The sequence below is a fragment of the Poeciliopsis prolifica genome, unplaced genomic scaffold (assembly GCF_027474105.1).
Source record: "Poeciliopsis prolifica strain line A6 unplaced genomic scaffold, Auburn_PproV2 SCAFFOLD053, whole genome shotgun sequence".
NCBI classification, from domain to species: domain Eukaryota; kingdom Metazoa; phylum Chordata; class Actinopteri; order Cyprinodontiformes; family Poeciliidae; genus Poeciliopsis; species Poeciliopsis prolifica.
The window spans coordinates 3,198,018-3,219,838 of NW_026562428.1; the positions used below are offsets into that span (position 1 = coordinate 3,198,018).

At 41.2% G+C, this 21,821-nt stretch overlaps 3 protein-coding genes across 14 annotated transcripts in view; 2 read left to right on the forward strand and 1 right to left on the reverse strand.

Annotated features, from left to right (window-relative positions):
* Positions 1-5,117, forward strand: part of scn1lab (sodium channel, voltage-gated, type I like, alpha b) — a 31,048-nt gene extending 25,931 nt beyond the window's left edge. For all 7 annotated transcript variants that reach the window (XM_055059002.1, XM_055059001.1, XM_055059000.1 and 4 more), the window contains one exon: positions 80-5,117. In XM_055059002.1, coding sequence (XP_054914977.1) covers positions 80-1,263 — 1,184 coding nt within the window. In that variant the 3' untranslated portion in view covers positions 1,264-5,117. The remainder of the gene's footprint in view (positions 1-79) is intronic.
* A 1,384-nt stretch (positions 5,118-6,501) lies between these two features.
* xirp2a (xin actin binding repeat containing 2a) overlaps positions 6,502-21,821 on the forward strand; it is a 69,243-nt gene continuing 53,923 nt past the window's right edge. For 2 of the 5 annotated variants that reach the window (XM_055058984.1, XM_055058988.1), the window contains exons 1-4: positions 6,502-6,585; positions 6,986-7,025; positions 7,114-7,179; positions 17,680-17,759. Coding sequence is in view for 2 of the 5 variants with exons in the window: in XM_055058988.1 (XP_054914963.1) it covers positions 17,724-17,759 (36 nt within the window). In the remaining 3 variants the exon portion in view is untranslated. Of the gene's footprint in view, positions 6,586-6,714; positions 6,773-6,985; positions 7,180-17,679; positions 17,760-21,821 lie in introns of those variants that run through there. The other 3 variants (XM_055058989.1, XM_055058987.1, XM_055058985.1) reach the window with 3 other exon arrangements.
* Positions 7,833-15,947, reverse strand: LOC129378628 (cysteine/serine-rich nuclear protein 3-like). Of its 2 annotated transcripts, none has more exons than XM_055058992.1 (5): positions 15,531-15,947; positions 13,300-13,473; positions 11,898-12,154; positions 11,516-11,827; positions 7,833-10,748 (listed from the first exon to the last, which is right to left on the reverse strand). In XM_055058992.1, exons 1-5 carry the CDS (start codon positions 15,586-15,588, stop codon positions 9,840-9,842), a joined length of 1,710 nt encoding a protein of 569 aa, XP_054914967.1. In that variant the 5' UTR covers positions 15,589-15,947; the 3' UTR covers positions 7,833-9,839. The 2 variants fall into 2 exon arrangements, with proteins under 2 accessions (XP_054914967.1, XP_054914968.1); XM_055058993.1 differs by having other exon boundaries at positions 11,531-11,827; positions 15,531-15,946.

The following is a 21,821-nucleotide window of genomic DNA, read 5'->3' on the forward strand; positions in this document are numbered from 1 at the left end:
CAGATTTATTTGACTTTTTCATAGATTTTCTTTCTTTTTAAATCGCTTGGACCATTTTGATCATTTTTTTCTTTTGCAGGTATGTTTCTATCCGAAGTTATCGAGAAGTACTTTGTATCCCCTACGTTGTTCCGAGTGATCCGACTCGCCCGGATAGGCCGCATCCTCCGCCTTATAAAAGGTGCCAAGGGCATCCGGACGCTCCTCTTTGCCTTGATGATGTCACTCCCTGCCTTGTTCAACATCGGCCTTCTTCTTTTCTTGGTTATGTTTATCTATGCTATCTTCGCAATGTCCAACTTTGCATATGTCAAAAGAGAGTCAGGGATCGACGACATGTTCAACTTTGAGACCTTTGGGAACAGCATGATTTGCTTGTTCCAGATCACAACATCAGCTGGGTGGGACGGCCTGTTGGCGCCCATCCTGAACAAAAGAGAGCCAGACTGTGACAGCAAGATAGAGCACCCTGGGAACTCCTACAAAGGCAACTGTGGTAACCCTTCAGTAGGCATCTTTTTCTTCGTCAGTTACATCATCATTTGCTTTCTGATTGTGGTCAACATGTATATCGCCGTCATCCTGGAGAACTTCAGCGTGGCCACCGAGGAGAGCGCCGAACCTCTAAGCGAGGACGATTTTGAGATGTTCTACGAAGTGTGGGAGCGCTTTGATCCTGATGCCACTCAGTTTGTGGAGTACAACAAGCTCTCGGACTTTGCAGATGCCCTCGATCCACCGCTTCGCATTGCCAAACCCAACATGATCCAGCTCGTAGCCATGGATCTGCCAATGGTGAGTGGCGAACGCATTCACTGCCTAGACATCTTGTTCGCTTTCACCAAACGAGTTTTGGGCGAAGGTGGGGAGATGGACATGTTGCGTGGACAGATGGAGGAGCGTTTCATGGCCTCCAACCCCTCGAAAGTGTCCTACGAGCCAATTACCACAACCTTGCGCCGCAAGCAGGAGGAAATGTCGGCCATAGTTATTCAGAGAGCTTTCCGGCGCTACATGATCCAACAGGCCATGAAAAAGGCCTCCGCTCTCTACAAAGAGCAGCTAAAGGAAGGCGTCCGTGACCCAGACAAAGATGTGATGGTCATCAACAAGTTCAACGAGAACTCCACCTCAGACAAAACAGACATGACTCCGTCTACCGCCTCCCCACCCTCCTACAATAGCGTGACGAAGTCGGACAAGGACAAATACGAAAAAGAAAACAGGGAAAAGGAAAACAAAGGGAAAGACAGAAAAAAATAGACTTCTACAAAACGGAACAAATAATGCATCAGTTCATATGGGGGAAATTTGTTTACAGCTTCTAGAGGAGGTAGATAGATGTGTGCTTGTCCATTGATTGTTTGGAGATGAGGACCGCTGTGCCAGGGAGGCCTAGAATGGGAGCGCTGTTATAATAAATACAAAAATGTGGGTTCTTCCCAGAGACGGAAAGTGGAAGCAAGTTATCCAGCAGACACTGCCAGAGGTTGAGTGGAACATAGAGCAGCCTCTCTGCAAAACGCTTGTGATTTTCCTTTTGGTTGTTGTTACTATCTGACACTTGAGTGTACTGTTAATTTGTCTGTAGCTAGTGCTGCTGCTACTTCTATAAATCCAGTGTCTTGAATTGAAAAATTGCTGTATCACTTAACAAGTTCTCTGCATTGTCTTTTGTTTCAGTTCAGAATTTTCTTTTTTTTAATGAAAAGAATGTTTTCTACTTTATTTTTGAGAATGTCTCCACAGCTTTCACTCACGTACAATCACCAAGGGCAGAAAAAGTCGATGCTGGAAACTACAACTGTCTGAAACTCGCACAGTGCAGGGTCAGTACCAAAATGCTCTTGGCTCTTACAGTATGTGAAACTGGAACATACCGACGAAGTGCAATGAGTGAATAACTGGTAATCACTTGTGTCCCATTGGTGATTGCTAAAATCACTGTCTAATGCCATGTTCCAGTTTCAGTAGAAAAATCCCTCTCTAAAAACAGAGAAGCTGAATGTATGCAATCTGGAGGAAAAAGACACAATTAAAGAAACTTGGGAAATATTCTTGGTTGCTTTTTTGCCAAGATTTTGATGATACAATTGGCACCACTCTTGTGCCTAGGCTAGACTTTCTAGGTAAGCTATGTCCAGGAGTGTTCCCATCTGTCATCTGTCTGGCAGAATTCAACCTAAATCAGACTGTTGATCTGATCAGAGTGCCTGTTTTTAATCTAAATGTAAAAAAAAAAAAAAAAAAAAACTAAACAAGTCTTTATGTCAAAGTATGTGTCTGTCCTTAACAGTAGGTGTTGATATTCATACACCAAAATGTTTTTTTCCCCTTCTTCTTCTTTTTGTGTCCTTTAGTTTTGTAATGGTTTAAACTATGGATTGTTTTGAGCCATTCTGAACTCACCGCAATAATGGATTCCCTTCATTAGCATATCTGCTTTATGGAAACTGTCAGTTGGATCATATTTTCATACTTTGAGATTGTCAAAAGGTTCAGTGCTGAATGTTTAACACTTCTCATCATCGGTGTTGTTGTTGTAGTTGTGTAGAGAAAAAGAAGAAGACCACCATCCACTTTTTTAAACAGTAAAATGATACTTTCTAAGAACTGCTGGCGAGTACTAGCTACCTTATCGGCAGTAAGGTACTGCTGATAAATGTTTTGTGGCGTTGTTTAGTATTCGTGTTTCAGACTGTGGCTGCAATCAAGAATTTTGTCAAATATAAGGCTCGACCACTTGTGGATATATTTTTAATGAGTGGCAGGTACCCTGACAAATGTTGCTATTGTCATTAGCATAAGTGCATATCTTGTTGTTTATATTACCATCCAAACTCAATTTCATCATAAACACATAGAAGAGATCATTTTGTCTTCTGATTAAGCAAAGTGTGAATGCGGTTGGAAGCTCAAGAGGAGAAATAGAGAATATATCAAACACGTGCATGGATGACTAAAATGTGTGAACATTTATGGGTTTGCTTGGACCACATTAAATGGGTCCAGATATTATTTACTGGAGTCAAATAGCTATAATTCCCTACATTAGAGTATAAGTAGATTCTTGGTTGTTCAAGTGGATACCGAACGTACCCCTGGTGGGCACAGATTGATACTACATATTTAAAGTCCTGTGGTTAAAGACCAATGGTGCAAAAAAGTTAAAGGCAAACTGACCAATAGCAGCTGAGCTGTGTTTTCCGAAGATCAACTTAGTAAAAAAGTCTTGCTTATTTCAAGCATTGACCTTAGTTAAAGCTGCTAGAGTTAGCTAGGAAAGTGGTCAAATCCTTGTTATACTATTTCAGAACCATGCCATCCATCCCTTTTCCATTTTGTACCCTTCAACAAATATGCTTAATCCATTGTGTAGTCATTTCTTTGTCTTTCTGCTTAGATATTTTTACAAATTATAATAATAATAAAGTACAAATACAACTAATTTATTTTAAATGTATTTTAGTTTCAAGATTTTGTATTACTCTTCCATTGATTTTGGTTATGGAGACTCTTTGCCTGCTCTTAGAAAATATAAACCAAAAACAGTCCCGATTTCTTGACAGCAGACTCTGTAAATGATATGTATGTAAATGATAAAGTTACTCGATTGTCAAAGCAGCTATTTCAAACACAATTGGTGTGAGACACCCGCGCTTTCACGGCTCGTTTCGTACCTGCAAAACAAAAAGTTGGGTACAAAATGGCAAACTTGTGAAAATGCCCCAGCACCTGAGGCAGCTGAGATGCAATTTTCTGTTCATTAAAGAATGGGTCTTCCTAATTTAGTTTGCACATCTTGTCAGAGATTTTGGCTTTTCTTTTGGCACCATCTCATATATTGGCAAGAAATACTGAAACTAGACCTCTCAGCAATAGGTGGATGCAACTCGTGCCAGATACGTTAACCAGACCTTGATGGATAATAGTGGTTTTCTATGTAGAATATTTTGTTGTTTTCCCTACAAAAGGTTCCACTGTGTGCCATTGCAGGAGTGGTATTAATATCCTCATCTATCTCTTGGCAGCAAAGTTAAGCGAATTTCCCCCCAAAAATCTGTCTTTTAAGGCAACACCCCGACCTACTTGTTCACCCGCTGTCGTGGTGCATTCACTGTGCTCCCGTTTGTCCCCCAGACCCCCTGCTCTCTCCATCCTACAGAGCTCATGGAAAACAAAATGTCATTAAGAAACAGACTCTAAATGAAGAAAAAAAAAGAGATGTCTTTCTACCTGCTTTCAAGCGAGAACATGACAATATATCACAATTAAAAGCTGTAATATCACAAAATGTTTGTACGCCACTCATGTTGTTTGAATTGAGAAAGCGAATGTTTTTTTTTTTTTAATGTGGTGGTTCGGTTTGTAAATATTAGCTATTTGGGCCCACAGTATGCATCACACTTACATTTGATGTAAGAGCACTTTTTATCCTCACTGCTATGTAATTCCACGTGTGGCTGTCGCCCATGTCCGCATCTGTGCGAGACTCGGCGAGGATGTCACTGTCCGTCTCTTATTTGTGTGCCACCAGGCTCTGATGGTCGCTTCTGTTCTGCCGATTATACAAAACATTTTTCATGTAGATATGAGTGCATTTTCACGTCGTTGCATTTCATTTTTGATTTCTTTTCTATGAGGTGATATCTTCCCTTTTCCTGCACTGTAACACCTGATGAAACACATGTTTGGTCCTCATGTCTGTAGATAGGAGCCATGAAGCAATCCGTCGCCATCTCTCATTGCGCTTGTGGTGTTTTAGTGAACTGCATGCAGGAAGTGACTGCTCCCCCGCTCACATGATATCGTTTTCAAGCCAAAAGAATAAAGAACATATTTTTTTGTAAATCTTTGTTTTATTTATTTTCTCCCTCCTTCCTTTTTTAATTTCCCACATCACGTTTGAGTTCGTCGAAGTCCCAGAGCGTGATGAAATGCGATTGCTTTAGAGGTCAGTCAGGGTCATTCATGTGACTCAATCTCATCTTGCACCTATGTATCGATTTGCAAAATGTGACAAGTGACTATTTTTATTTATTTATTTGTTATAACCAAAGATGTGGCAACAAAACACAAAATCCAGAATTCCAAAATAAAACTGATTTTGGAAAACCTGTTTTGCATGCCAGACACATTCATTTGATGGAGAGAGCGGTGACGGAAGGAGGTGAGAGGCATTTTGTGATTTAGGTGTGACATTTTTGACATTGAGGTGAGACTTCTGCATCGCAATTTTGCGTTGCTTCTCATAAAACACCTCCCTGTTCTGTGATTTTAACTTGACAAAAGGTGAAAGATATTTGTTGTTTTGTACTTTTGCAAGACACTATGGGTTTACTCTGACCGCGTTTTCGGCATGAAGACATTGTGGAGAATGTAGACGTCCTGGGAGTGTGAAAGTAGGTCAATCAGCCCTGCCAGAGGGTGAAACGGGTGCACACTTTTGTGAGATTCTTTAATCAAATCAGGGATTTAGATTAAGATGGAGATGTTACCTCGATCTTCATTTCTGTTTCTGAGAATGATTAGATTTCTAGGTGGACAAATCATCCAGAGAAAGACTCACACAGATGTTGATGGTGAAGGAGGAGCTGCATGGAGTAACAGGCAGGAAGGAGACGGGGGACAAAAAGCTGAGACAACCCCCCACCCTGATGCTCCCTTCAAACGCTTCTGCCTCTGCTTCTTCTCCCTTCCTGTTGCCTAGCGACCCAACATCACAGCTCTGCTGCCTGTGATTGATCAGCAGCCTGCCTACCCATAATACCTTGCAAACAAAAAGGCAAACAAGCGCACCTTACCGGACGTGCATTATATGCGGTCAGATGGTGGCTTTGTATTCCTAATGAAATCCATTGTGAGTTACGCCATTGGAGGATCATATGGCTGGTTTTGCTTGACATTATTTGCTCATATTGTGCACATCACCTGCTTTGTACAATGAGGCATACATAAATGAAGTGCTTTAAAAACAAGCTGGTCAAACAAGCCTCACCCACAGGATCCATATGACTGTGGTTAGCTCAGCAGTGCACCCTAGAGGCCCCTAGGCGTAACAACACCCAATCACAGGCCCACAAAACATCACTTCAAGAACCCTGCGGTGTGTGGGCAAATGTGTAACAGTCAGTTGGAGGTTCTTGAAAATGTAACTTAGAAACAGTGCAATGGAAGAAACACACCTAAGTCAAGAAGAATAATTTACGTGCCCTCGCGTTTAATGACGTCAACGACGTCATTAAGTGGTTCGATAGGAGTGAGACGCCATCTGCTGGATAAAAATTGAGAAAAATCACGTGTTTTTTTTTTTTTTTTGTTCATTCCATAAATAATACTCGATACCTTTTAGAGCAAACTTCTATTTTTTCAGGTATAATTAACACCAAAGCCACCAGTTAAATATTATTTCAGTAACTGTTGGCAATATGTCCATCGGAACACGCATGCGCACTCATGGGACCGGCGCAATGGTGCAGTATTTAGTTTTTTCGAGGTGCACTCAAACGCAGCACAGTACGAATTTATCTCGACGTTGTGAAGTTTCGGAAGTCCAAGAATTAAAAAACAGACAAAGATACAAAGGTATAGTGCAAATTCTTGTAGTTTAAAAACTAAAATAATAATAATAATGTAACACTATAATGTCAGATAAATCTGTGTTACTAGAAATTTGGAAGTCGTGGATGGAGAAAGTGCAGAACACTGAGAGGGAATAGCTGGTAGCTTAGCTACTGGTAGCTTTTATCTGCAAGCTCAGATGGACTTATATGTAAGCCAATGTGTCCGTAGATATACAGTCACCTTTTTATTCATGTGAAGAGTTTGTGCAGCCATTTTATTCGCGTGTCTTTCTCGGATATTAGTCAAGACTCCACATTTTCCTCTTGTTGATTCTGATTCTCCGATATGCACTGCGCATGCGCTCGACTGTCAACACTGGTCGCTTCTTTCTGTGCCGTTATCTTCTCTCTCTTGTTTTTAGCGACATTTTGAGACTGAGAGACTCGCCAACGTTTCTACAGGTTATTTGCCTATAGTTTATCTACCTGGATACAACTCTGCGGACTGAAGAATCGTAAAAGCCTCTGAAGCTGTTACGTGTTTTTATAGGTGACCATGGAGAATGAATGGGGCAGCTGTCAGCGACGCTACATAACCTGGAGTAGTAAGTAAAAAGTATGCATTCAGACCTTGTTGTTGGCGAGCATGTAAAAGTTAGTGTGATTTTAACTTTGCTTAAACTCCTTGCTCAAACACTTCATATGCAACTTAACTAATTTGCATTAAAACCCCGACTAGCACCTTAGCTAGTCAGGTTTTGCATTGACTAGAGCTTCGACTTGCTTGTTAAAGATGTCGAGCACTGGAATGAGTCTCGTCCTAAACTGCCTTGTGTCCCTTTTGTCTTGATTTTTGAAAGGATAAACTTGGAATTAGTTCACGTCCAAGAGGTTGTCTAGTGGCAAACTGGGATTTGCTAAATGTTGTGCCTAATCACAAAGCTAACTCCTTTCAGCGCTTAATAACAAGATATTTCCTTGAGCTTTTATACATTTAAACATGTGAAGAATATTCTCAGAAGCAGATGCCGATGACATTTCTGCACTGTTTTAACCTGATGATGGAGGGAAGTGCTAACGACTGTATTAGTAACATTAGCATTCTTTCTACAAAAGAACTTTAATTTTATAAATAGAATGACCGTAAAGTTCACCCTGCTACGTCTGTTTTTAAATCACCTTTCAGGAAACAAAGGACATGGCTAAATAAAGCCAGTTTGGATTGGTTTTAGGAGAGAAGAACATTAGTTGAAATAAATTAAAGCGATATCGTTGGAAAACGACGACACTTTAATGATGGGTTCAAGATATAGTACCTTCCAGAAGTGTTTATAATATGAACCCTTTTCATATTTTGTCACCTTTACACCACAACTTTACTGTATTTTACTGTGGCTTTATATGACGTCTCTAGATTCATTTTCTGAGACAAAATATGAAAAAGCTCAACTTGTGCGAATACTTTCGCAAAGCACTGCAAAGTTTCTGACCGAACCGTTGACCGGTGTGTGTCTTTACAATAGAGGTGTGTTTTTCACCTGCAACAGATGTTTAATCGTACAGAGTGCGCACACCGAGGAACATCTCCAGTAAACTGAACACATGCGATACAGATAAGCACTGCAGAAACATTGGCAGCAACAGTAGCACAACAGAAAATACCGAACCAATACAAGCACCTCAAAATCCGGTTCTGATTCGTCACAGATGCCGACACAACCGGAAAACATGCAGCAAACACGTCGCAAACGGAGCCCAAACGGTAAAACAGAGTGCAAATACAAAGTAGCAGACCTAACCACTGTGTTATTGTTTTATTCTCCTTGTTTGTCATATTACACGATCGTAAATGGGTTTGAGGACAACCTAGATTGACTCAACTCCTGGTGCATACTGGGTTGAAATGAGTGACCGTCCCTCAAAGTGCACTTATCAATGGTACTGCAAACTTCTATAGGTACTGAGCTGTGAAAAAGGCTTTGCCTTTTTACTGTTATCAGGTTTTTTTTTATTTAGTGAAACTTGCATGTCTCAGATCAATGATGTCCAAATCTTTGACAAACCACCTAAAATTGAACTACTGGCGTGTCAAAATTCATTAAATCTAAAATGCAAAATATAGTTAGATTGTTTTTAGTTTGTTTGCTTTTACAAAAATTGGATGTCTTTAAATATCCAAAATATAACAAGGCTTGAGTCTGTTGCCTTATTAAAAGAAGAACAGCCATTTCTCCATTTTTGTTTGTCATAAACAATTTTTACCATTGTTGACAGGTTGTCACGGGCCGAACAAAATCACTTCCAGGGCCAAAAATGGCCCGGGGCCCACACTTTGAACATCCCTGTCTTAGACTTTTCAAGAAATATTGATATCAGATATCCTGAGTAAGTACAAATTGCAGCCTTTTTCATAATGGATGTGTTTGATATTAAGTCATAACCTTAAGATCTAATCACAGAAAAAAATACTTTAATGTATTTTTAAATACTTTCTATTGTCACTTTTTTTGTTATTGCAAGAAGTACCAGTTAAGATTATAATGAAAGATGATATTCTGTGACTGCCTGAATAAATTAGCTGCGTTTTTGTTAACTATAAATTGCACAATTTGAATATAGAAAAATAAATGTATTTAATGGAAAAACGGCAATTTCAAAACAACAAAATAAACAAAAAACTGTTTTTGAAAAAGAGTTTTTGCGCTGTGGTTTGTCGGCTGTATCGAAATAAATGTATCTTGCAAAACTGTGACAGATGTTACCACTGGCAGTAACAGGAAGTGGTAGGAGGAGGATGTTTGGAATAGTTTTTTTCAGACAGTGCAGCTGGCGCCATTGCTGAATTACGCATTTGCTTCATGGAGTTGTCGCTACCATGTCTTATTGCGTAAACAAGCTTATTTACACCTGGTTTTCATATAATTTGTTACTTGATGAAAACACCACGATTGTGAAGTTGTGTCTTTTCGACGTTAGAGAAATGGAGTCAAAGATTTGCCCACCCTTGTAATGGAAACGCAGCCTGTGTTGATGTTTTGGAATCATTTCGGTGATGAAGTTCAAGAGTGATTAGTGACTCATTGGACAGTTTCTTTCTGTGATGTCATCATTGAGAGCTGCATTTTGTATTTACTCAGGTTTTACTAATTAGTTTGATCTTGAAGCATGTACATGCGACAAAAAAAAAAGGTAAAAAGTGAACAAAATCTGTAAGGGAATGGGTGGAACATGTTTTCACTTCCTCTCTGAAGAACAATCCATGTCAGTCCTTCCTCATCAGGCGTCCTCTGAGGCCGCTGTGTGGCTGATGTCTCCACACATCGTTGGCTGCGGCGGCTCTTGCTCTGGCGGAGAGTCGGCGCAGTCTGGGTTTTTGCGGAGGCCGGGGCCAAGCTCGGAGAAACGGTTCTGCGGCTCGGCGCCCATTTCGGACTCCAGCGCGGATTCGACCGAGGGGAGCATGGGCGCGGCAGCGTTCAGGGTCTCGCTGAGGAAGGCGGGCGTGTCGCTCGCCGAGCCGTCCAGCTGGTAGGGCTGCAGGGAGGGGGCGCTGTGGAACGGGCCGCTGAGACCGAGGGGGCTGTTGGTGTAACTCAGAACAGAGGGGAGGGGCACGGAGTACGAGGGAGGATTCAGTCCGTGCAATGAACATTCCCAGTCTTCCTCCTCATCATCTTCTTCATCCTCTTCCTCATCCTCTTCGTCCTCCTCCTCCTCCTCTTCGTCCTCGTCGTCTTCCTCTGCGTCCTCCGGGTCGAGAGTTTCTAGACTGTGCGTGCTGCAGTCCGACAGCCCGCTGCAAACGCTGCTGCCGTCCTCGTCGTAAGCCTCGTCCTCCTCCTCTTCATCCTCGTCCTCCTCTTCCTCCTCGTTCTCGTCTAGTTGCGAATCGGAGTCACCCGTGCTCTGGAGATGCATGATGGGATTGTTCATCTTCAGAGACTGAGGGTTATGCTGCTGCTGCTGCTGCTGGATCAAGGTGGTGTTGCCGTGGTAACCGTTGCCACTGGTTACAAGCTGCTGCTCCGTCTGCTGGTACTGCTCCTCGCGGCTCTTCTCCAGCTCCAGCTTCATGATGGTGTGCAGGAAGTGGGTGCGCACGCGGACCGGGTTGAACTCCAGCCGCCCGGCGCCGTTGCTGCAGCCGTCCTTGGTGCAGCCGCAGGGGAAGGACATGCGGTCCACCTGGAGGGAGGAGGACAAGGGAGGAAACATCACACACACAGGAGAGGCAGCTGCCAATCAGAGCCAGGCATGAGTTGGGGAGAAGTTCAGAATCTGCTGTGAAATCTGCCGGATTTGTCTGATGTTTTAGATTTGGGGCAATTCTGAAGGAAATATTGAAGGAAAGGATCATTTTAATCTTTTTTAAACAGAAAAAAAAAACCCAAAACGTCCAAACATGTTCGGAGTGATTTTTATTCAGTTGATATTTTTAAAAATGGCAGATTGATCATCTTCATCTTCATGTGACCTTGGTTATTGTCTATATTTGAGATAATAACTGAAAGTCCTATAAAAGCTTTAAAAAATGATCCATTTCAGGTTTATTCAGTATTTTCGATATCTAACTCCATGTGACTAAATATAGTCCAGACTCATGAAAAAACTCATGTGCACTAAGTACAAGACACAACCTTGAAATCATCAGAGGTAAAGTTCAGTTTGGAACAAGAGTTGTAAATTTCCAGGTAGAATTACATTGTTTTATCGAGTTCCTCAGAACACGATGCTAACAAAGGCAGATGCGGAGCAGCTTAGTTTGTGTTTTGAAAAAAAAAAGAAAGTATAAACTTTTTCTCATCTCATCAGATCCATATATAATTGCATCGTGATTAATTGTAAGGACACACAAACAAATCCTCCTGATTCTAAGAGGTCATTTTATATTCGATGCGTTTTCATACACAGACAGACATTTACAAAACTTTAGTATTATAGATGTGCCTCACCACATTTCCATTTACCTGGCACTTAATGCCGGCCAGGCTGCAAGCACAGGTCACTGGGTCGCATATCCCTCGGCAGCGACACCCACACTCCTCTCTAGACATCCTCAGGGCGCGCAGCTCGTGCTTCTCCTCCACATCGATGCGGCGGACCCCAGAGGCACGGAGGAGCGCGCGCCGCCTCCTGGTAGTGAGGGGCTGGAGGAAAAAGTAGTCGTCCACCTCCGTGTTGTCCACATCCAGGTCATCTTCTGAGATGTCGTCAAGTGTCAGGCTATCGGCCTCCATGGAGGACACCGTGCCGTTCTTGGTTAGCTGGAGATACGAAACCGAGAATGTTACACGTATTTAAATTTGAAAGCTGGCGATGGGTCGTTTCACCCACTTTGAGTTTGATGGCGTTGAGTTTCTCCTCTTTGAGATGATCCCTCAGCATGTTCCGATGGCTCCGTTTCTGCTCCATGGCAAACTCCCTGAGGGTGAAGCGCTTCACCCCGCTGTGACGCGGCGACATCCCCAGGGTGCTGCCACCCTGCGTCGGCACGCTGGTGAAGCCCTGGCGCCGGCTGAAATAGTACACGGTGACGCTCTCAAAGTGCACATTACGTCCCCGCAGTCGCTTTGACTGCCGCTGGACAGAGGCTAACAGTAAGACATAGAAGAGGGAGACACAAATCCATGATAAAGCTGAAGCAGTGGCTACGCTTATTTAGGAGACGCAAAACATGTTTTTTAAAGGGCATTTGACATGCATTCTCTATATACTGTATTTACAGTGCTGTGATATCTGCACATAAATATTTCCTAATTGTTGCTAGTGAATCTTACTGTGGTCTACTAAAGTCCCAAATTCTGTGACATTGCTTCGTGTCCTTTCTTTTCAAATGGCTTGAAATCATTGACCGTCTCATCTGTCTCATCTGAATTTCTTTAAAGGTTGGGGTCTAATCTTTTTACCCTGTGCGTGGTCCCAACAGGACCCTGCGTTTTTTTTTTTTTGTGGTTTCAGGAACTGACGGTCTGACAGGATGCCTCTATCTCTTCCCCACTGTCCAAACAAAACACCGATTCATGTTATATTGGAGAGCTTTTTCTTTTCAGTAAATGAAAGTTATTATGTGAAAAATCTCAAACATCAATGTGTGGCATAAACGGAAAATCTTTCATAGGAGAAATACTAAAACATTTTCCATGAAGCCACGGATAAAGCTTAAAATACTTTGAATGAAATGCCAGACAAATTACCAAAAGAACAACGTTTGACAAAGCAAGGTAACATTTTCCCTCCCCCACTTGTTGCTGTCAGTCTTAGATGACCAACAAAACACCAAATTTTGATAATTGGAAGTATGTCTGCTTGCAAAAAACATTTACAGTCATTGTCTAGAAAGTAAAGGATCACAATCAACATTACCTTAATTTTGATAATTTTGTTGTCTTTTCTTCATGGGCAAACCATCGCGTTACATTTTTGATTAAAGTCTCAAAATTAAAATATTAAATAAATAATAATTTTAGCTTAAGTAGAAATAACTATGACAAGTAAGTTTAGCTTGAGCAGATGTACGCTAATTATATTTGTAGAAAGTAGTCAATTGTTTAAAATTGACTAAATAAAATAGTTTATTCATAAACTGCTTTAATTCCACTTCATAATTGTTCACTTCTTCAACAGTATCCTACAGATGTACTGCGCTGTTAAAGCTCATTCTCTTTGCCTCCTGAATTCTTAAAACCTTTACCAATCAGGTTAATAAAACAAGAAAGGTTTGTTGGTGAGATCTTACGATCTAGAATCCCGGAGGGGACCGAATTATTAAGACTATCGCTGCTGTTGCCGCTGTCGCTGCAGGAAACCTCGTCATCTTCTGAGCCCTGCAGAGACAAATAAGAGGAGGGCTCCTCTTCCAGCTTTCTCTTCAGGATCCCACTCATCCTGCAGCAGGTCCTGCTGGTCACACCTGGGCGACAGACACATTGACATAAAACAGACTGACGAAACTTCACAACTTTTTTCAAAAACCTATTTAACTTTTTAATTTGTTGAAACCTTTCAGACAGAATACCGGAATCATTTTCTTTCTCTTTTAGCTTAAAATCAAGCATATTTCTTTGCAAACAACAAGCTACCCATCTAGCTAGCGTGTAGCTTGCAAAGGGTGGAAAATCCCCAACTTTTTGTCCTTTTGTTAAATTTTTTGTTTGTTTTAGTATACAACTTTATATCTTCATCACTGTCTCAAGGCAGCTTTGTTGAGCCACAAAACTCCCAACAACTCACTGACAACAAAAGGTAGCGATAGTCAAGCAAATGTAGCATAACATTATCTGCGAAAAGAGACCAATTTCATGGTTATAAATCTACAAAAGAGCATAATGTGGTTATGAATGGTGAATATTTGACTACATTATTTCCAAAAAGCATACAGTTTGTTGCTTTTGACAATAAAAACTCTTAATTTTGCTTTGCGTATTCTAGTTAATAAGTTTGACCTTAAAGTACAATATTGCTACCATGCACTGATACTTGCACACACTGTACATCCTCAGTTGCAGAACAATTTGCTCAGCATCTAAAGGCATATTTGTTTGAGATATGGCATCATTATTGGCATGTTTTGCTAATAGTGGTTAGCCTGTTAAACCGGGAGAACGACAGAAACCTTTCCTGGCCTTCTGGCTCGCATTTGAAGTATTTGGACATTTCAAAATTAAGAAAAAGTAAATGCACCATAATCCAGTCTAATAATAAAACACCTTTTTGTTTACCCGTTGCATAACTGTGGTGAATTCAAACTTGTAGTGGCATGTGATGCTTCTACATCAAAATTTTGGAGTTTCCAAAACATAAACAAACTTTGTCTTAACTACCAGTCCATCAAAAGTAATTAGTAAGGTAAATGTTCTGAATTAAGCATGGCAGAATTATGTCCAGACAGCGCCTTGCAAATATATTCATAACCTTTCAACTTTTTTCCAGATTTTGTTGTGGGCAAGTTCTGACAATTGCCGAGAAAGTATATTTGTATTAATTTCCCCATGGTCATTATTTTTCTCGGAACCGACTTCTGAAAATGCAGCATCAAGTCTTGCAGCATGTTCCTCTGACACATTTCCAAATTTTAAAGACTCCCCACCTCACTGTCCACAAATGAACCAGAAAAGTCCTGAAAACCAGTCCTTCTGCTTCAATATAACATTCTATTTTCTATTGGTCTACCACTTGAAATCTCATTGAAATATGTTGAAGTTACGCAAGAACAGAGTTTATTCGTACACTGATTTTATAAATGGGTTTTCCACTAATAGACGTTGAGTGTTCTTGGGTGACCTTGCCTGTTTGTGACGCCTTGCAAATAGAAAACGAGTCATGTCAAAGATGCAATGATCTTACCTAGATTTGGGCAAACCAGATGTCATCCTATTCTATGTTGATGAGCAATGAAACAGCAGTTCTAGACGCAGTCAGTTGTTGGGCGTAAAAAGGGGCTTATTTAGGGCAACCCTCGTCAACTTTTTGTTTGTTTTTATTTCCAGTCAGAATCAGTCACTCAGTAGAGACATTGGGCTGGTTGAGGATTACATCACATGCAGCAGGGCTGAATGATGAGCCAAGGTTTTCCTCTTGGACCGGCTTTGTCTGCCTCCTACAGTGTTATACAATTTTCTTTATCAGTGCAAAGTCCCTGCGCTTCCCGTTTTCGAAGGTATAAGAAAACGAAAGGGCACGACGGCGTCGTAGATAAATCAGCGATGAGTGTTGTATGTTTAAAACCTTCCATCCCCATCCATGCGCCCGTTTTAGCCCGAAATCCCTCATTGAGTGACTGAGCCCCGTTACTTTCTGATGCCTGCATGCACGCACAGCCTCCCACTACTCATTCATGTCCTCATCCCAAACACTGACATGAGATCTTCCTCATTGACAAATGGAAGTCAGTGCCACCATGTGACGTAAGCGAACCTCCCGGAGGCCGAGCTGGTTCGGCTCCCTGCTGCTCTGACCGTCTTCACTGACCTGTTTCCGTCTCTTGCTTCTGGTTTCCCGGCGGTCCTCCCGACTCTCTCCTCTGCATCACACAATGTTCAGCAGCGGCGGCCAGAATTCCCCATGTGCCGTGACGATGGAGTGAGCGCTGTCATGATGCCTGCTCTTCCTTATTTATCTCTTTCCAGCAGCGCCTCGCACTATTGTGCCGCCTCCGTCGCTGTCTTATGCCCGCTCCCGCTGCACCCTCATTCTGTGCTCGCGCTGTCAGCTCCCTCGCCGTCTGATTCTCTCCTGCTCCGCAACCCCTCCTTCCCCTCTTCCTCTCCCTCGCTCCTCACAAAGACTTGTTAGCTTGGTGCTGCTGCCGGCTGGAAGCGCTCGAGCCTGACAGAGGTGAAGCAAGCTCGCTGAGATCTTGCTCCACCTCTGAGAGTGTGGATGCTCAGTGAGGCAGGGAGGGGAAATAAGAGAAATAGTTTTTAGAACGCAAACGCGACGGGCTTTATTTATCCGATCACTCTTCTTGTTGCGTTGAATCTGAAATCAAAGGCAGGAACCAAAAGGATAAGAGGAAACGGGTTATGTCTAGTGATGCACCGATCTGCTTCTTTTCATTTCCGATACCGATATCTCAGGTTTAGTGTCCGCCAGTACCAAGTCAGATACAGAAAACCAATGCTGAATCGTCTTAAAATCTTTCTTTCTTTCAAACACAAGAAACAATGTACCAAATTGAAAGTTTATTTCATAACTCTGCCCCAGTGCATCACACTTAAACACACCAACAGTTTCACGAGCTTGTTCAAATAGATAAAAACAACTCAACTTTAATTTGCTTAAAAGTTGAGTTTCCAGACTCAGAAGGAAAACCTGAAAAAAAAGAGAATCAAACGGACTATTTAATCTCATATATTCAGTAATTTTTTTCTTTTCTCATCAGATTTTTCTGTCAGGTAAAAGTTTGAGTCCCACTCAGACATTTACATTACATGAGTAGTCGGTTGAGGCTCCCTTGCTAAATAACTAAGTAGTTTTTTTTTTCTGTCTGTCACAAGTGCAAATGTATGACCAGTGGACTGGACGAAGTTTGTGAATTTTTGGGATTAAAAGAATATTATTTTCTCCACGGTGAAAACACAGACCTTGAGTTAATTTGCAAAGAAAAATGTGAAGAAAAAAAATATCAAGACTTCCAAAACTAAGTGAACCAGGGTTCCCTTTCCCTGCATAAGAAAGTGTCCCACAGCATGATACCTGCATCGCCATGTTTCACCGTCAGAGTAAAACATTTCTTTTAAATCTGTCACCTTTTTCCTGACTTTCCAGAATTTACCTCCATTTTGCATTTGTGTTCACAACAGATTAATCGTCCAAACTGAAGTTAATGTAAACTCTGTAATCAATCAATCGTATGACTGACATCAACAATGTCAATGAAAACGATATGATTAACCACTCGGCCCCCACACATGTTGTTGCCATAGCGATGCTGGACCTGGAACGTCAGGTCCTCTCATTAAAGCGGCGCAGCCTTGAACACGGCGTTTCTTCTTCTGCTCGTATTCAAGCGAAGTGCAGACTCTGAGGAAATGGTTTTACAAATACATTTTTACAACCTTATTTAAAAAAAAAAAAAAAAAAGGAAAAATATGGACATATTTCGATTTTAAATAAAGCCTAGAAATAAGGATATCAATTTTAAAATGAAAATGAGCAAATGAGGTTTTGTTAAGGAGATGAAACTGTCCTTGTTGCGTGTGCGTGTTGAGATGAGTATAAAATCTGAATGATATATTAAATTCATTCAGAGTCTAAGAGTTTTGTTTGGTTTGAGCGGCTGTCGGGTTTGGTCTCTGATTTGTCCTGTTCATCTCCGGCACCGATGTGCAGGGGAGACGGAGCGATCCATCCAATCAGCTTCCATGGCAACGAGCCATGGGGGGGAGGGGGGCTGTGGGGAGGCTAGATGGAGGAGGGGGGCTGTGCTGTGGGTCCATCATGAAGGTTTTATTTTTTATGCAGCACCTTAAAATGTCTGCAATGTTCTTCACTGGACATTATGATAGATCAACAAAAGATTGTGCATAAGAATGCATTAATTTCTTCTTTATTTATGTATTTACAAATGAGAACATTAAAAGTGTGTCAGCGTGTAAACTAAATATGTCCTGCACAGATCCATGGAGATGGACGAAGACGTGGCCGACCGTCTGAACTGACATGACTCTGGAGGAGCTGCAGAGATCAACGCCTCAGGTAGTAGAGGAAACCAGGAAACTTAAATGTGGCGACTGGTAAAAATCAGAAGATGCTCTGGTCAGTTGAGATGAAGCTAGGGATTTGTTTTAAACATTGACCTAATGGCCTCATCCTGTGTTCATTTATCCACCTTTTTCTCTACTTTCACCCTCAACAATCAATCTACATACAAATAGCGCTGGACTTTGTAGAAAACATCCCCAAATCGTTCAAAAGGTTTTATTTTTAAATTGGTTTTCACATTTTCTCATTGATAACACCTTTCAACTGAATCTGCGCTTTTGTGCAGGAGACGGATTCTTCTTATGAACATGAGCGCTTTTGATTTCCCCCTGCATCCAAATTTTATTTGTCACCAAATCATTGGCATCCATAAAACGTAACAATGAATGACTTGCGTAACAAATTCGGTAAAAAGTGGCCAGGCACAAATCTATAGTGGTCCTGGACTTGTTCTTCATATAGATTTTTTTCATCTGGAACATATTTAGAATTTTAGCCTTGAATTAAGAATTTCTTGTTAGATTTTATCATAATCATTGCTCCGGGTTCTGTTCGTGTTCGTCTTTTTCCAAGTAGCTACGTCTATTTTGTTAATTTTGTGCTTTTGAAGGGAGTTCAGCTATTTAATTTGGGTATTTGGTTAGTTAAAAGCACTGAATTTAACAAAAAAGAAAAGAAAAGAATAAGGATTTGAATCAGTCCAGTTTGACCAGCGTCCACCAGGGGGAGTTATCGCTCAGAGAGTGTTTTTTTTTTTTCCCACAGTGTGTTCTGCTCCAGCCCGAGTCATGAAACCATCATTAATTCCCAGCTCCTGTCTGGTTCTGCTGTCTGGCTCGGTGTAATTGATACCTCTGGGACCCAAACGAATGGCTCAGCTGTCTCGCTGCAGCATCAGCCACAGATTAGTGCCCGGATGTCTGATAGAGAGGGAGATAAAGTTAGATGTATGGAGCTCCTTCAGCTTGAAAAACAGAAAAACAAAGCTTAATGAGCCAGACTATTTTCTGTAATGGAGCAGGCTTGTAAATATCATCAGAGAGTAAAAATCAGTGAACTTCATGTGATCACAGAGATAAATTTGCACTGTATGGACGTGTGATTGTGCGGTTTGTTCAATGATTCGTTGTTCTCTTTGCTCCCGAAACCAAAGAAGTCCCATCAAAGAGAAAATGTTGTTCTTGCTTGAAATATTGTAAAAAAATTTCCAATTCCATTTTGATGTTGAATTTAGAAAAGTACTGCACGTTACACAAAACTTGAACTTTTCACGTTTTGTTCAAGAACAACAGTTAAATAAAGCTTTGTGATCAACACATCCGAAAGAAAATAAAAATGAAAGGAAGGAAAAAATACATCAAAATTAAACTATGAAAAGAATGAGCTATTGTAACAGTATTTCTGCAATTTTGCAGTTTTCTGGAAGTTTGTTCCAGATTTGTGGAGCATAGAAGCTGAAAGCTGCTTCTCCCTGTTTGGTTCTGGGGATGCAGAGCAGAGCCAGAACCAGAAGACCTGAGAGGTCTGGAAGGTTGTTACAACAGCAACAGATCTTTAACTTATTGTGGTGCTAAACCGTTCAGTGATTTATAAAGAAACAACAGTATTTTAAAATCTGTTCTCTCAGTGTAAGGACTTTAGAAGTGGTGTGATGTGCTCTGTCTTTTTGGTTTTAGTGAAAATGCAAGCAGCAGCATTCTGGATGTTTTGAGGCAGACCTGTGAAGACAGTGTTTGAGAAATTAGCATGACAAAGGGAAAGCATGGATGAGATCTTGTTGGGACAAAGGACCTTTTAATACTGGAAAAGCTCTTTGGGTGATAGAAGGCTGACTTTGTAACCATCTTTAAGTGAATCTGAAGGTTCAGGATCATCATTACGCCCAGATGTCAGACCTGATCTCTCGTTTCCAGCTGTAACAACTGACGCTGTGTGCTGACTCTAGATCGTTCCTCTTAGACCCAAAAATAACAATTTCAGTTTTGTTTGTGTTCGGCTGGAGGAAAGTTATGCCACATCCACATCAATTTGATGTCACCAGTTATGTGAAAATACTGTTTTGTTTTTTTCTCTTTTTCTAGCATATGCAAGTATCTGTTCACTGTTAGTCTCTTCTGTGCTTCTAGCAACTGAACACTAGAGGGCACAGTTGTCCTTTATAACAGGCTTGTGCTCATCATGAAGAACCAGATTAACCCATATTGAGGTTTAGGTCAAAGCTACTGCAGTCAGTTTCATTCCTTCCAGAGGTGAGTAATAACTAGTTATGTGGGGGAAAAACGCTTTTATTTACTTCAGTAGGATATTGAAGTAGAGCTACTCTACCCACTTCTGCTCAGTACTAAATGGTACATAGCATAGTGGGGTATAAAAGATGGCTGTCGGTTGGAGCGAATGTGACTAAGAGTTGGGAGCTTGTTTCTTCCACGGACAGGAGGCAGAAGATGAGGAGGTTGAGAACTGGTCAGGACAGCAGATGGCCTCCCCGTCTGTCTGGCCCGTTTAAAGAGCGCTGCAGGCGAAGCTTCTAATTACACCGGCCCGGATGACGTTGTGGCTTCCACTCACACTCTGCAAAGTCCCTCAACTTTGAAACAAGTTTGGGTCCGCGTGAGATAATTTCTGGCCCTGGAGGCTTCCAGCCGTATCACTGGTGCCGCAGAACGCTGATCTAGTGCCATGCTGGTCTTGGAACTTATCAGATGGTCTGCTGCTCTCTAATGAAACTGAGGCAGGAAATAAAAAGCTCGGTAACTGGAGTGGAGATTCTGTAATCTGATCTTCACCATCTCGGTCTGCCTCGAGAGTGATTAGGAAGTATTGCACTTTGCAGCGCCAAACCTCAGTGTGTTTTTGGAACAAGCCAACTTCTTTTATTATTTTTACAAATAATCTAAAAACTCTGACTCTCCTAAGTAGCATTTCGCACAACCAGCTGTCTTCAAACATTATATTGTTCCAACAGATTAAACTCATTCTTGCCGCAGAACAATAAAATGTTAAAGACAAGGTTTTATTTTTTGCCTTGTATCATCAGAGCCACACTTTTATTATGCGACTCAGTCATGCTCATGCATCACAGAGCAAATGTGCATCATTGTTTTTGTGTTACATTAGGATTCATTTCCAGATTGTAAAGGAGGCAACAATAATCTCAAGTTCCTCACCTGAGGTAATTAGGTAACCTTTCACTGCACAGCATGGACTAAGACTGGGCTTTGGTTGCACTATTATGCACCCAAAACCCTGTCGTGTCTGGAAAATGAGACATTGCATGAAACTATTTGATTTAGTAAGAGTAAGGTTATAATAAGCAGGAAGAATAGCAATGTAAATCTGTAGAAAACTACGGGCTTTCGTTCAGTGTTTCACAAAAATGAGTTTCTAGAAAGAAAATGGAGATGAAGGTCATGAAATTCAAATGCTTATTTGTGGAAATATCCACAAATAACTGCGGATATTTCCAGTGAGCAGCAGATCCGCTAACATGTAGCCAGGACCACAAGTAGAGGAATTGGGCAGGGTGAATGGAGATCCAGTGGTGCTTTTGAGCAGCACTGCCTTTATTATTGATTCTCTGGAGGAGCTTAATTCCTGCCAAGTGTATTGGGAAGACGATTGACAACTCAGTATTGACAAATGCTTGCTAAATGAAGCTTTTGGCATAAGTTCAATAAAGATCTGTCCCTTACAACCTGCTTTCATCTCAAAGAACAGTACTTTCCCTGCTCTCCTGTCTTCTTCATTTACTTTCTCCTTTGCTGTCAACTTCAGGTCAGTCTTAATTCTGGTGTAATTAAACTGGTGCAATAATCTCTGTTTTTATGTGTGGCTAAACAATCTGGTTCTTCAAATTAAGAACGTAGATCTGAGTCAGACTTATTTTGGAACTGGTTTGTTACAGGTAAAAATCGAGAATATCACTCTTATAATGCAGATGTCAAATGCATCTCATAATTGAACAAAGAAGATATTTAGTAAATGCTAGCGTTGCAGTCAATACAATTTTTCAAACTGGGTTCCGGAGTGGATAAATATTTGAGCGCCTGTTTTGTG

Coding starts and splice junctions, on each gene's coding strand:
- LOC129378628 (XM_055058992.1), bottom strand. CDS start 15,588: ATGCAGAGGAGAGAGTCGGGAGGACCGCCGGGAAACCAGAAGCAAGAG. Junction 12,155..13,299: donor CCCCTCCGGGATTCTAGATC/GTAAGATCTCAC, acceptor TCTTACTGTTAG/CCTCTGTCCAGCGGCAGTCA. Junction 10,749..11,515: donor GCCAGGTAAATGGAAATGTG/GTGAGGCACATC, acceptor TCCTCCCTCCAG/GTGGACCGCATGTCCTTCCC.